The sequence below is a fragment of the Rattus rattus genome, chromosome 13 (genome assembly GCF_011064425.1).
Source record: "Rattus rattus isolate New Zealand chromosome 13, Rrattus_CSIRO_v1, whole genome shotgun sequence".
Classification (NCBI taxonomy): domain Eukaryota; kingdom Metazoa; phylum Chordata; class Mammalia; order Rodentia; family Muridae; genus Rattus; species Rattus rattus.
The window spans coordinates 52,905,557-52,920,735 of record NC_046166.1 but is presented as its reverse complement, the minus strand read 5'-3'; the positions used below and the strand labels follow the sequence as shown (position 1 = coordinate 52,920,735).

Sequence of the window (15,179 nt, the reverse complement as noted above, 5' to 3'; positions counted from 1 at the left end):
TTCCTAAAGCAAAGTTCACTCCTGGGGCGTCACTGCTCTGACACCAGTATTCGAGGTGCTGGGCTGAAGGTTGCCCAGAAACACCTTGTCTCTCTAGATCTTTGTCCTGTGATAACTGAATGCTTCTCTTTGGATGCCCAAGCATTATTTATTTATTATATGGTTTGGGTTTGTTAGTGTTTTGTTTTGAGTCAGGGACTCTCTATGTAGCCCTGACTGCATAGGAACTCACTACATAGACTGGGCTGGCCTCGAACTCAGATTTGTAAGTCTGCTTGCCTCAGCCTCCTGAGTGCTGGGATTAAGGGTATGTGCCAGCAACTCTGGTTCACCACTTTTTAAAGTGTCATATGTTACATGCTTTTCACTTAAAGTGGTTTTGATGTTAAAATATAGCATTGTTTAAAGCTCTGGTCAAATAAGTTAGTTTTTACTATTACTTAAACACACCTCCCCCACACCAGGTTTCACTATGTAGGATGTAGACCAAGCTGGCTTCAAATTCAGACATCTTGTCTCTGCCTCCCAAGAGCTGGGATTAAAGTCATCCAAGACCACGCCTAGCTTCCATAACCACTCTCATTTTACCTCTAATTTCCTGCGATTACTTGCATCCTTCAGGCTTCCCACGAAGCATTCATTACGTAGCACCTAAGAATCTGATTGGCTAAGGATAGAAGAGATTCCAAATTGGTACTGTTTATGTCCATTAACACATTTCTCAGGAAGGCAGAACGTAAGTATTAATAGATTTATGACTAGATGAACTGGTTTCAGTCGGTTATCAACATCTGCCCCTGGACCCACTTCATCTATTGGTGGTGGGGTACAGTGAGAAGCAAGACCTAGCAGATGATAAGTTGAAGGCTGTTCGCATGCTGCAGTGAAAGTGATGCTTAGAGCAGATCTGTTTCTCTTTAGCTTATGAAAGAGGTGACAGATCGCCCATGCAAGCAGAAGAAAAACCTCAATTTTAACTTCTGGCACTGGAGACAACATGGGTTTTGGTAAGTTAGCAGAAGAGTTGGAGAGGTGGCTCAGAAGGTAAGAGCACTCCAGTATAAAAGCAACTGCTGCTCCTCCAGAGGACCAGAGTTCAGGTCTCAGCATCCATGTTAGATATCTCACAACCTCCCATAACTCTGGAGGATCCACGCCCTCTTCTGGCTTTGGAGACCTCTGCACTCACCTACACACACCTGGACACAGACGTATACGAATATGTACGCAGATGTATATGCATATACATATAGGTTAAAAAAAATGGGGCTTAAGACATTAATCCCAGGACAAAGGAGGCAGAGGCAAAGGAATCCCTTTGAGTTCAAAGCTAGCCTGGTCTACATAGTAGGTTCGGAAAAAAAAGGCTACATAGTGCGAACTGGTAGGTAAGTAGGTGGCGGGTATGGGACATAGTTCGAACCGGTAGATAGCCAAATGAAATGGCTCTATATGCTTTTCTGTTATCCATCCAGTCTCGTCCCACCAACGGTCCCCACTGGTGAAGACCGGGACAGAAAAAGCCATAGCTGCTGGCCCTAGGCTCTCAGGCACTGGACAGAAGGATGACAGCTTCAGTGACTTCCTCCAGGTCTCCCTCTTCCTGACCAGAGGCAGGGTCGACGGTGTAGCCACCGCTGGGCGGCGTCTTGCAACCTTTCGCAGACTCCCTGAGTCCCCCAACGCAGCCCCAATGGAGTCTGCGCAGGCGTGCAGGGATGGGTGGGGGTCACGGAACAAACCCTCCCCGCCCCCATATCCGGCGGACGCCAGGTATGGGGTTACGGAACCAGCCATCTATACACCATCTCAGTGCCCCCACAATGCGACCTGAGACAGGTTCCGCCCCTGCGGAGGTGTTAACACTCACCTCTTTTGAGTCTTCTCCGCCATCCTCAGGCCCGAGTCTCAGGAAGAGCTGAGATCGACCTTGCAGCCTGGCTAGAGCGATGATGTCTACATCCGATTGCAGGGCCTGGCACGGCCGGGAGGGGCGGGGCCGGAGAGAAGGGCCTTCGGCTTTGCAGGCTCGCGCTTGCGTACTGCAGACGGTTTGCTTTTCCGGGTTCCGCTTGGCTTGTCTCACTCCTACAGATGAAATTTACCTGCGCGTCCTGCCGCCCTGCCTCCTGGAAAATCATTTTTTCCACTTGTCAGTGTTTACTGCACCAAGTCTACCCTAACCCCAGCAGCCCTGACCCTCATCGTTAGTTCGCTCTACGTTTAACCTCTAGAATCACCTTCCTCCCTAAGCCTCATCCATGGCTTTTCTTGTCAAAATCTCTTTTGAACATCAAATCCAGTCTTTAAACTTCTCATTACAAGTATGTATGTATGTATGTATGTATGTATGTATGTATGTATGTATGTATGTATGTATGTATGTATGTATGTATGTATGTATGTATGTGTGCATGTATGTACTTGGCTCTTTTGAGGTTATCTCGTGCTATTACACTTTGAAGACTTCAAGCTAATCTGCCACCTCCTTACCACCACCCACCCCACCCCACCCCACCCCTGTCCCGGGGCATTCTTCTAATCCTCTAAGTCCCAGATGGCATAGTCAGGATCCATTCTGAGAAACAGAACCAGCAGAAGATGTGAATCACGAGGGTTTTGCTAGGAATTAGTTTGTACACGTTCAAAACCCATAGAAGAAACTGGGACTTTTCATTTGGACGTCCAAGGTGCTGCTCATAGGTGGAATTTCTTTCCCAGGGAAGCTTCAGTGCTGCCCTGAAAACTTTAAACTGATTGGATCAGGCCCACCGAAGGTTATCTGGGAGAATCTGTTTCTTAATTAGGTTAATGGACTCTTAATCACACCAAGAAATGTCTTAATGGGAGTGTGTTGGGGGCGTTCAGTTGGTAGGGTGCTTGCTTAGCGTGCATGAAGCCCTGAGTTCATTCCGTAGAGACACACGAAACTGGCTATGGCACATCCAAAAACCCAGCCCAAGGAGGATTACAAGTTCAAGGTCATCCTTGGTTATTCAAAAAACAGCTCCTGCCAATTTCCTGATTTTTTTTTTTTTTCTTTTTCTCTTTTTCGGAGCTGGGGACCAAACCCAGGGCCTTGCGCTTGTTAGGCAAGCGCTCTACCACTGAGCTAAATCCCCAACCCCCTGATTTTTTTTTTCTTTAAAGATTTATTTTATTCATATGAGTACACTGTAGCTGTCTTCAAACACACCAGAAGAGGGCATTGGATCCCATTACAGATGATTTGAGCCACCATGTGGTTGCTGGGAATTGAACTCAGGACCTCGGGAAGAAAGAGCAGTTAGTGCTCTTAACCACAGAGCCATCTCTCCAGCCCCAATTTCCTGATTTTTATAGTGGTGTTTATTTCCTCTGTCTTACTTAACACTTTCTCTAGTGTGTCCGAGAAAGTTATTATTCTTTTTTTTTTTTTTTTTTTTTTTTTGTCTCTCAGAGGGACTTGTTTCTGCCTTCAGTCTCAAAAGATTTCTTTGGGTCTTCTGTAGAGATGGCTTGGTGGTCATGAGTTCTTTTAGTCTGTTTTTTTGCAGGGGCAGGAGGGAGCCTCTATGGAGGTCCTCTATGTTAGTATTTTAACTACAATATGACCGGGGAGGTTCTTTTCTGGTCTGCCTGCCTAAGTGCTTCCTGTATATGCTTCCTGTGTCTCCCTAAAACTGTGGGGGCATTTCCTGTCGCCATTCTTTTGAAACTGTTTTCTATGATTTTAGGATAAGATTCTTCACCTTGTATGTCTGTAACCCATAGACTTTGTCTTAGACTATTGAGTAGATCTTGGACTTCCCCTTCATACTTTTTAAAAAGAGAATTATTTTTATTTATATGAGTATACAGCAGCTGTCCTCGGACACACTAGAAGAGTTCATCGGATCCCAGTACAGATGGTTGTGAGTCACCATGTGGTTGCTGGGAATTGAACTCAGGACCTCTGTAAGAGCAGTCAGTGCTCTTAATCACTGAGCCACCTGTCCAGACCCCATTTGTGCTTTTTAATATTATTATTTCACCTTTGTCCTTGGAATGTTCCAGTTCCTTCAGGTGTCTGTAAGATCAAACACTCTGTCCTCTCCTTGGTCTGTCCTGTTGCTGAGGTTTTCTTCAGGGTTATTTGTGTTGGTGTTTTTGTTGTTGTTTTGAGACAACCTCACTATGTGGCCCTGGGTGGCCTGGAACTGGCAGTGTAGATCAGGCTGGCCTTGAACTCACAGAGATCCTCCTGCCTTTGCTTCCCCAGTGTTGAGATTAAAGGCCTGGCCTTTTACAGTTTGTCTGTTTTTACTTCGAATAAGTTACTGTTTTGTTACTGAGATAAAGGAAGAAAAAGGTTATTTTGGCTTTCTGATCCAGAAAAATAAGAGTCCATGACAGCGGAATTGATGCAGGCCAGCAATTGGTGGACATGCTGGCAGGAACAGGAAGTTGAGAGTTCACATTTAGAACCACACATATGCACAGCCCTAGATAACTTTGAAAAGAAAAAAACGAAAAACAAAAAAAACAAAACCATGAATCAGGTAAAGTAGTTGGGAGGGGGAAAGGAAGACACTGTCATGCTGCACAGATTTTAGGGATAATTAATGATAGGAAAGGTTAGAATTAAGGAGCGAAAGGAGGGGCTGGAGAGATGGCTCAGTGGTTACAGAGCAGACCGCTCTTAAGAGGAGAAGGAGGTAAGAATGAGAGGAAGAAGACACAGGAAGAAGAGGGAGTATATGAGATATGGCTGAAGGGTAAAGAATGTGTGATAGGCACTGGAGAGTGGCTAAGACAGATTCCTGCTCTTCTAGAGGTCCCGTCCGCGACAGATGGCCCACAGATGCCTGTAACTGCAGCTCCAGGGGAACGGATATGGTCATCTGGCCTCCATGCCTGACTCCTTTCCACACACACACACACACACACACACACACTTTAAAAAACAAATCTGTTGTAGCAAATTCAATGGAGAAGCATAAGCAACAGCCCTAAGACCTAACTGAGCACAATACAGACAAGAGCAAAGACATCCTGAGACCTGTAGGCAATGATGGAAATTTAAGTAACAGAAAATGATGGGGGATAGATATTTGCTGAGTGAATGGCTGGCACAGCTGTGCCGAGTTAAAGCTGAAGTTCTCAGATCCCTCGGACTCTAGCATGTTTTATGTGGCATTGCGTCGGGGCCAAATAATAGTAATCTGGTCCATCATTTTAGAGGCTGGGAAGTTTGAGATCAAGGCGTTATAGGTTCTATGGTGAGGGCCAGTTCTTCCCAGATGGCGCCTGTCACTGCAGCCTCATGGAGTGGGAATACGTTCCGGTAAGCCCTTCGGTAAGACACTAGTCATATACAGGAGGGCAGAGAGTTCCTCGTTGAATCTCCAAAGCCCCGCCCTTTAATACCATCTCCTTGAGGATTAAGCTTCAAGGAGAGAGACAGATAGCCAGAACATGGTGTCCTGTAATAAAACGCAGGCTACCCTTCTAATTCTAATTCTATTCTACTCATAAGATCTCATTAAGCTGAATTTATTTATTGTACTGACTCCCCCAGAAATGAGATCCACGAGAGAAAGACTCTGGAGGCTTTTCATTCTTTCTTCAACACCAGAGTGCCTAGTGCATGGTTGGTAGCTCCCTCCTCAAATGTACTGAGCCCGGGCTGGGTAAGGATCCTTTGCAACGTCCAGGCTAAGCAGAAAGGTCTCCGCTAGCCGAGAGATGGCTTCTCGCTCTTGTCTTGCTTTAAGCAAGTCTCCTCTACATTATCCATCTCCCAAAGAAAAGATTTTATAAAAAAATTTTTCTTCTTCCCACACTTTCTTGTTCTCTAAACCTTAACTTTAATAAATGTTTATTGAATCAAAGCACATTGTATCCTTAGTCTGTGCTGGAGATGTTGTGATAAATGAAGCAGGGTCCTGCCCCTTATAGATCTCTCGCTCTGCTTGTCAAGGGCAGAAAATAAACTAATCCAGCGACGGGTTCGTGATTCAGGAGGGGCGATGCTGCTTTGAAGAAAAGCCACTCTAAGAGAGGTGGTTGAAGAATCATATTTTTTTTTTTTTTTTTTGGTTCTTTTTTTTTTTTTGAGCTGGGGACCGAACCCCAGGGCCTTGCGCTTCCTAGGCAAGCTCTACCACTGAGCTAAATCCCCAACCCGAAGAATCATATTTTTTGTCTCGTGAATCTGCATCCTTTGGTCTTGGGCCTTTCTGTCCACAACCATTGATTTTTCTCATGAGCTTTGTGAAGAAAATATGGTATGTGAAAATGGAGTGTGACGGCCGGAAGGGCAGATAATATGCCCCACCGCCTGCAAGGTAGGGCCTCTGAGAGTGGCTTTTCAGTAAACACTGAGAGGTGAGAGAACACCGGCATGCTTCGGTTTCCATGGTTCCGCCTCTTTGCTGGGAAGCCAACCTTTACATTGCTTATCTACAACGCTTCCATTTCTTTTTGTCCCGCAGGCCTTTCTGCGCCACATAAAAAGGCTTCGGAGAGCCGGGGTGTGACTTCCCTAGCACAAGGGCACGGCCTAGGAACTCTAGGAAGGACAGTGCGTTCCGGTTCCGTAATGGATTGGCTCCAGTTCTTCTTTCTCCATCCTGTATCACTTTATCAAGGGGCTGCTTTCCCTTTTGCGCTTCTGTTTAATTATCTCTGCATCACGGAATCCTTTCCCACCCGGGCCAGGTAGGCTGGATGGCTAGCACTGCCTTTCCATCTAGAACTACGGTAGTAGGGTGGAAAGCGCAGAGACGGTCTCACATTGCCCACTCTTTGTTTCTAACAGATGCGTGTGTGGGCGGCTCATTCCCCCTGCCACCCATGGTTGATAATGGTTGTCAGTGGTTCTCAACTTTCCCAATGCTGCGTGCGACCCTTTAATACAGTTCCTCGTGTTACTGGGATCCCCAACCATAAAGTTACTTTTTGTTGCTACTTCATAACTTTAATTTTTGCTGCTGTGATGATTTATGATGTAAATATCTGATGTGTGAGATAACTGATATTTGACCCCAAGGGGGTCGCGACCCACAGGGTTGAGAACCACTCTGTTAGCGTAAAACTGACTCAGAAATTAACTTCATGTTTGCATTGAGTTGATCCCAGAGTCCCATAAGGTATGCCTCTGTGCTGACCACACATCCTATCTCCAGCAGCCTTAGTTTTATAGAATTTTGCTTACCATAAAATTAAACTGTATAGAAAGCCTTGCTTGTGTGCTACATCTATAACTGAGTGTAAGTTTTTTCTTTTTAAAGATGTCTTTGTTTCTTTGCTTATTTTGCTTTTGAGAAATAACTCAAAACAAATCTTGGTAGATCATTCCTTATTCAGTCTAAAATCATTGCCACTAAGGACCGGATAACTGCGTTGTGTGTTTTCTTTGTGAACACATTAGAAGCAGATTCTGTTTCAAGTCTTAGTGGAAGATCCTTTAGAAAAGTCAACAAGCTATTGCCCAAAGCCTTTCTTATCTAGGAAACTAAGATTTTTATTTAGTGAAGCTGTGTGTCTGTGTGTGTGTCCACATGTGTGTGGTATTCAGGATTGAACCCAGGGCTTGCTACATGTTGAAAATGCTGGTGCTATGTGCTCATGTGTGTGTCCACATGTGTGTGGTGTTCAAGTGTGCATGTGTGTGTGTGTCTGTCCACATGTGTGTGGTGTTCAAGTGTGCATGTGTGTGTGTGTCTGTCCACATGTGTGTGGGGTCCAGGATTGAATCCAGGGCTTTGCACATGTTCAACATGTACTCTATTGCTAAGCACTGTCTCTTAGACCCAGTGGATCTTCTTAACAGAAATCTAGCTGTGCCTGATATTTACAATTACCACAATTCAGACTATGTGTCTGAATGTGGGCATGCGTGCCATGTGCACGCAAGAGCTGATGAAAATCACAGAGAGCATCAGATCCTCTGGAACTGGAGTTGCAAGAGGCTGTGGCTCTCCCAATGTGGATGCTTAGAATCAAACCCAAACTCTACAAGAGCAGTAAGTGTTCTTAACCACGGGGCCATTTCTCCAGCCCCAAGACTATACACTACGCATGTGGGCGCGCGCACGCGCGCACACACACACACACACACACACACACACACACACACACACACACCACCTCCATTAAAGTCTTAGTTAAGGTAGGAGGTGGCTTTGAGCAATAGCTTGTTGACTTTTCAGAAGCATCTTCCACTAAGGCCTCCTCAAAACAGAGTTTTCTAACGTGCTGAAGTGTGTATGCAAACAGCTTCCTGAGGCACCCTGTCTTTACCTATAAGGTGAAGGCAGGGGAAGACTGTTCCTTTCAGTGATGCTCACTTCAGTGTTGGGGATGAACCAGGAGCCTTGGACATGCCATCAAGGGTTCTACCAGAATCACACCCCTAACCCTCACGATTATTGACTTGTTTGTTTCTACCATAGGGTCTCACTGTATACCCAAGGCTGGCCTTCAACCCTGGACTGTATGACCTCAGCCCACTCTGTACAGCTCATTACTAGCAGAAAGCTCAGAAATGTTATCAAAAGCACTCAATAAATTATACATCCTACACGTATTCATGTGTAGATACTTAATGTTTGTTAATCCTTTAATTCTGTTCTCTCTCTCTCTGTGTGTGTGTGTGTGTGTGTGTGTGTGTGTGTCCCTATCTTGTCCTTCTGCAGTACAAGGAATAAGTGTCCTCTTTATTTTTTATATAATGGCTTTATTACTTTTCTCCTACCGTGAAGAGACATCACGGTCAAGTGTCTTTTTTTTTTTTTTTTGGTTCTTTTTTTCGGAGCTGGGGACCGAACCCAGGGCCTTTCGCTTCCTTGGCAAGCGCCCTACCCCTGAGCTAAATCCCCAACCCCAAAGAAATTTTTTTTTTTTTTTTTTTCGAGCTGGGGACGAACCCAGGGGCCTTAAGCTTCCTAGGCAAGCGCTCTACCACTGAGCTAAATCCCCAACCCCGGTCAAGTGTCTTTTAAGAGGAAGCATTTAATTGGAGATTTGCTTGCAGTTTGGTGGGTTAGTCCATGACCATTACGGCTGGCAGTGTGATTGCAGGCTGGCACAGTGCTAGAGCAGTAGTGGAGAACTCACGTCCTGATCTGCAGACAGAGAGGTTGAGTGACACCCCTCCTCCAACAAGGCCACACCTCTTAATCCCCCCTAAACCGTCCACCCACTGAGAACCAAACACTTCAACATATGCATCTATGTGAGTCATTCTCGTCCTAAACCAGCACACGCTGCAAGTGAAAGCTGAGGTCACGGTGTTAATTGGGGTGATGTGGGGCCAGTGTCCCAAGAATGGGCTCAAAAGAATGCCCAGGGGTGGTCTTGAGTTATATGTAATGGAGTGTCTCACACTGAACCATCTTCTGGTCTCAGGAAGGTAACTGTTGCTAACAAGTGCCCGCCACTTCACCCAGAGCCAGATACACACCCCCAGTGACAGCATTCCCATGCTCTGAGTAGTAGAGAGATACGAGTTTTGTTCCCTCACCTCGCTGTGTCCAGTCTAGCCCATTTTACACGTATTCTCATGCCTTCCTTCAGTGGAAACCTTCCATATACGGCATAAAGAAGAACCAAGTCCACATAATACGGGTTCTCCCAGACTTTTCACACCTTCCTGGGGCTTCTGAGCAAGGACCCGGGCACACACTGTTGCTTCCACGTGGGCACCTTTCAACGCTGAAGAAGATAATCGTGTCCCGCTTCCCTGGATGCTTGAAGAATGAACACCGTCACTGAACTCCTTCGGTGTCAATGAATGGTCACCGATGTCCTTCACCCTAGGAAGGCAGTGATACTAAGAAAGAAAACTGGGTAAACCTGGCCAAATGTGCAAAGCCATACCAGACGAAAGCTTTTTTCTTTCAGTCTTTTTGAAACATGGTCTAGCACTAGATATGCCAGGCTAGTCTGGAACTTGCTATATAGCCCAGGCTGGCCCTAGGATTTGTGATTCTCCTGCCTCGGTCTCCTGACTGTTGGGATTACAGATGTGGGACACTGTGCCCCGCAAGTCGTCTTTTGTGTGTGTCACATCTCCTTTGGGAATAGCAAGGTAACCAAGATCGTTTACGGTTCTCTGGCTTACACAATGAAGAAGGAAGCCATGGATTGCATGAGATGAAGAAAGACTGCAGGCCGCGGCAAAAGGGAGCTGAGAACAGAGTGAAGAAAGTGGGGAAGAGACCAGTCCTGGGCTGGAGGGAGAGTCCCTGCAGTGACTGATCTGCAGTAATGGCAGATTTTCATAAGGGGAGGGGGTGTCGATAAACTATAAAAACTTAAAGCCAAAACGGCAAACCATGAGGTCGTAAGAACTGGAGTACAGCAGTGAGGACAAAGGGAGGACAGAGATTTGCTGCTCATGAGTTCAGATACTTGTCTGAGAGAGGCACTTTGTCTCCTCTCTGGAGTTCCCTCAAACACACAAGGCTGATGTACACGCTGTGAGAAGGGAGGAAAGGGCATTTGCTTTGGGGCTGGGGGTGACGGCTCCTCCGTGCTCATTTCCCTTCTCTGTAGTCAGATCTTGAAGAGCCCCATGGTCAAGCTGTCAGAGGCTGTCTTAGTTCCTGTTCAATTGCCGTGAAGAGACACTGTGATCAAGGCAAGTCTTAGGACAGAAAGCATCTAACTGAGGCCTTGTTCAGTTTTTGGAGGGTTAATCCATTATCATCATGGCAGGAAGCATTGGACTGAGAACTTACACCCTGATCCACAGGCAGAGAGAGCTTATATCCTGATACACACACACACACACACACACACACACACACACACACACACAGAGAGAGAGAGAGAGAGAGAGAGAGAGAGAGAGAGAGAGAGAGAGAGAGAGAGAGAGAGAACTTTAGAATGGGCTTTTTGAAACTCCAAACCCACCCCCAAATAACATCCCCCCTCCGACAAGGCCACACCTCCTAAGCCTTCCTAAACAGTTCCACTAACTGCGGACCAAGCATTGAAACATATGAGCCGATCTATGGTGGGCATTCAAATTCAAACCACCCACAGGTTCCTAGTGATTATAGCCACTCATACAATGGATATGCAAGAGTCACTGTCCTAAATGTCACTTTGTTGTCCCTTTCTTTCAGGTACCTCTTTCTCCTGGCTGGAGGAGGTGTCCTGGCTTTGGCCGCCATGGGTCCCTACGCTCTGCTCATTTTCATCCCTGCTCTCTGCGCCGTGGCTCTGATCTCCTCCCTCAGTCCACAGGAAGTCCATGGGCTGACCTTCTTCTTTCAGATGGGTTGGCAGACCCTGTGCCACCTGGGTCTTCACTACAAGGAGTACTACCTGAGTGAGCCTCCCCCTGTGAGGTAAAGACCCCGTCCGGCTGAGCTGATTCTAATTCTCACACATCTGTGCAGCATGTGCTTAAGTTACTAAGCCTCTCCCAGGGCTCAGCTTCCTTTCCTAGAAAAGGAATACGAAGCTGGCAATAGCTTCCTTGACAGGCTGTGGTGTTCCAGCTAACGCAAACGCAGTCCCATAACTACACACCGCCATTGCGTGTTGCAGTCCATAGAACTCAGTACCTGGCGCTCGCTGTAGCTGCCATTGTGCCTGGGAGTGACGACAGTTTGCTCCTCTCAGCCTTGGCAGCGTTGACACAGCCCCACCACAGAGGGCCTGGCTGGTGGCTGCTGGCTGCCATCTTTATTCAAGCTTACCTGCTTCATTGCTTCCTCCAACCAACCTGAGAGCTAATTACAGGCTAGAGACACATGCTGTGAGTCAGTGGGAATGACGAAGACTAGGGAAGAAAGTACCTGTGAGTCTGAGACCCAGTGTTCCTGGCTCCCTGTGGCTGTCGGCTACCCCAGGTCTGTGTCACTCATGACTGTACTGGGCGGGTCACCCGTCTGATTCTAACCTGCTATTAGTTCAGGGGATCAGCCACTCCTACTACCTCTAGAATCCTTTAAAAATTATTACGATAAACCAGACATGGTGACACTTGCCTGCAATCCCAGTACAAGGAGGGAGAGGCGAGAGGATCAGTGGTTGAAGGTGGTCCTCAGTTACATAGCAAACTGAGGACTGGGCTGGGATACAGAAGGCCCTGTCTCAAAAACCACAAACAGAAAAACAAGACAGGGTTCACCAAGGACTTCAGACTCGTGTGCTGGAGAGATGGCTGGAGAGTGCTTGCTGGGCAAGTCTGAGGACCTGAGTTCAAACTTTGGGAACTCAGGGGAACTCAGACTCTACTAAGGGAATAGGCAGACATCGATTGAGCAAGACACACATGTTCTCCTTCAGCGTCCACACATGCATGCACAACACAACACATACGAACACACGCACGCACGCACGCATGCACACAACTCAGCGGAGTTGGGGTGGGTCATAGAGAATGACTTAAGGCTTGTCTCTCTGGGAAAGATTAGATAGTACGTGGGCAGGATTACTGTTCTGGGTATGATGACTCAGGACTGCAGAAGGAAGGCAGGACCCGACAGAGGCCGGAGGGGCGAGTTGAACAGGCCCTGAGTGGGAGGAAGGCTGGGTAGGTATGCAATGAAAATCTATGCTAGCTAGCCAGAGCTGCCATGCAAGGCCAACTGACTGGGTGATACGGGCAGCAGAACTGGGTCTGTCCACAGCCTGGGGGCCCGAGATGGTACAGGCACAGTGGCTGCTGCCTTTGAGGCTTCTCACCTTGTCTTATGGATGGCTGCCTTCCTGGGCTGTCACGTGGTCATCATACGTGTGTGTCTGTGTCTGATCATGCACATGTGTGATTGTCCTCTCTTTAATTGTGTTGGATGAGTATCTGCCCATTATTCCCATTATTATTCTCTTTAATTGCTTATTTTAAAAAAATATTTAATGTATATGAGTGTACTGTAGTTGTCTTCAGACACACCAGAAGAGGGCGTCAGATCTCATTACAGATGGTTGTCAGTCTCTCTGTAATTGCTGGGAATTGAACTCAGGACCTCTGGAAGAGCAGTCAGTGCTCTTAACCTTTGAGCCATCTCTCTAGCCCTTAAAGAAACATTTTAATTAATTTATTTATCATTGGTTTGTTGTACACAACATAGTACTCCTGTGGAGTTCAGAGAGCAACTTTTGGGAGCGAAATCTCTCTCTCTCTCTCTCTTTCTTTTCTCTCTCTCTCTCTCTCTCCCTCTTTTTTTTCTTTCTTTTTTTTTCTTTTTTTTTTTTTTTTTTTTTTTACCGTGTGGGTCCTGGGAATTGAACTGGGGTTGTCAGCCCCAAGTGCCCGATGAGCTCTCTCCAGCCGTTTATAAGCCATTCTAAAATATTATAACCAGGAGGTGGAGAAATGGCTCCGTGGTTAGGAGCACTGACTGTTATTCCAAAAGACCCAGGTTCAAGTCCCAGCACTCACATGACAGCATGTATGTATGCATCAGATGCATGCAATTTTTGCTGTGCAGATCCTGGACTTGCTCTGAAAACCGTGTTAGCCTCGATATTAGAGATCCAGCTGCCTCTGCCTCTGAGTGCCGGTATTAAAGGAGTGTGATACCACTGCTTTGTGTGACTAGTGTTTTTGCCCTGGAATAATGCATGCTTCTGAAGTATTATAAGAGTGTTTGTGGAGTGTGATTTGCTATGAGATCTGTGGGCAGGTTGGAGAAGCAAGAACAGGAGTAAGAGAATGAATACAATGGCTTCATAGACATATGTATTTAAATGTCTTTCAGGTTCTATATCACTCTTTCTTCCCTCATGCTCTTGACGCAGAGAGTCACGTCTCTCTCCCTGGACATTTCTGAAGGGAAGGTGGAGGCAGCGTGGAGGGGCACCAGGAGCAGGAGTTCTTTGTCTGAGCACCTGTGGGATGCTCTACCCTACATCAGCTATTTGCTCTTTTTCCCTGCCCTGCTGGGAGGCTCCCTGTGTTCCTTTCAGAGATTTCAGGCTTGCGTTCAAAGACCAAGCTCTTTGTATCCGAGTATCTCTTTCTGGGCTCTGATCTGGAGGGGTCTGCAGATCCTTGGGCTGGAGTGCCTCAAGGTGGCGCTGAGGAGGGTGGTGAGTACTGGCGCCGGACTGGATGATTGCCAGCGACTGGAGTGCATCTACATCATGTGGTCCACCGCTGGGCTCTTTAAACTCACCTACTACTCCCACTGGATCCTGGACGACTCTCTCCTTCACGCGGCGGGCTTTGGATCTGAGGCTGGCCAGAGGCCTGGAGAGGAGGGCTACGTCCCCGATGTGGACATTTGGACATTGGAAACTACTCACAGGATCTCCCTGTTCGCGAGGCAGTGGAACCGAAGCACAGCTCAGTGGCTCAAGAGGCTTGTCTTCCAGAGGAGCTGGCGCTGGCCCGTGCTGCAGACTTTTGCCTTCTCTGCCTGGTGGCACGGACTCCACCCAGGACAGGTGTTTGGCTTCTTGTGCTGGTCTGTGATGGTGAAAGCGGACTATCTGATCCACACTTTTGCCGATGGATGTATCAGATGCTGGCCCCTGCGGCTGCTTTATAGATCCCTCACTTGGGCCCACACTCAGATCATCATTGCTTACGTAATGCTGGCCGTGGAGGGCCGGAGCTTTTCCTCTCTCTGCCGGCTGTGCTGTTCTTACAACAGTATCTTCCCTGTAACGTACTGCCTTTTGCTTTTTCTATTAGCGAGGAGAAAACGCAAGTGTAACTGAGAGCTTTCCCTCCCCTTCATCCCTCCCAGTCATTAAACACTGCTTAGAAAACACCAGAGGATGCCTTGTTGAATAACGTATTTAATTTTTTTTTCATAGTGAAAGTTTTTAAGTATTGAATGGATAAACGTGAGGGCTAGCCACAGAAATGTGCTTCTCTTCTGGGGTGGTTTGAGTATTAATGGCTCCCGTAAGTTTATATATTTAAATGCTTAGACGGTGGCACTGTTTGAAAGGTCTAGGAGGTGTGGTTTGTCGGAGGAAGTGTGTCACTAGGGGTGGGTTTTGAAGTTTCAAAAGTCCAGCCATGGTTTAGTATCTTTCCCTGCTGCCTGCTGATCTGTGTGTAGAACTCTAAGCTCCTCCAGCACCGTCTGCCCATGTGCCGCGATGGTTCCTGCCATGTTGATGATGGACTAAACCTCTGGAATTATAAGTCAGCCCCAATTAAATAACTTACTTTATAAGAGTTTCTGGGGTCGCGGTATCTCATTACAGCAGAACAGTAATTAAGACATTAACACAAGCTATCC

General features: G+C 46.9%; 1 protein-coding gene across 2 annotated transcripts; it reads left to right on the top strand.

Annotated features, from left to right (window-relative positions):
* The first annotated feature begins 6,490 nt into the window (after positions 1-6,490).
* Positions 6,491-14,676, top strand: Mboat4 (membrane bound O-acyltransferase domain containing 4). Of its 2 annotated transcripts, XM_032919043.1 has the most exons (3): positions 6,491-6,681; positions 11,097-11,321; positions 13,683-14,676. In XM_032919043.1, the coding sequence occupies exons 1-3, from the start codon at positions 6,563-6,565 to the stop codon at positions 14,644-14,646; spliced, it is 1,308 nt and encodes a 435-aa protein (XP_032774934.1). In that variant the 5' UTR covers positions 6,491-6,562; the 3' UTR covers positions 14,647-14,676. The 2 variants fall into 2 exon arrangements, with proteins under 2 accessions (XP_032774934.1, XP_032774935.1); XM_032919044.1 differs by lacking the exon at positions 11,097-11,321.
* The last annotated feature ends 503 nt before the right edge of the window (positions 14,677-15,179 follow it).

Bases quoted from the DNA above. Each gene is read 5' to 3' on its own strand.
- Mboat4 (XM_032919043.1), top strand. From the start codon at position 6,563: ATGGATTGGCTCCAGTTCTTCTTTCTCCATCCTGTATCACTTTATCAA. The intron at 6,682-11,096 runs GTAGGCTGGATG...CCTTTCTTTCAG, and splicing joins TCCTTTCCCACCCGGGCCAG to GTACCTCTTTCTCCTGGCTG. The intron at 11,322-13,682 runs GTAAAGACCCCG...AATGTCTTTCAG, and splicing joins AGTGAGCCTCCCCCTGTGAG to GTTCTATATCACTCTTTCTT.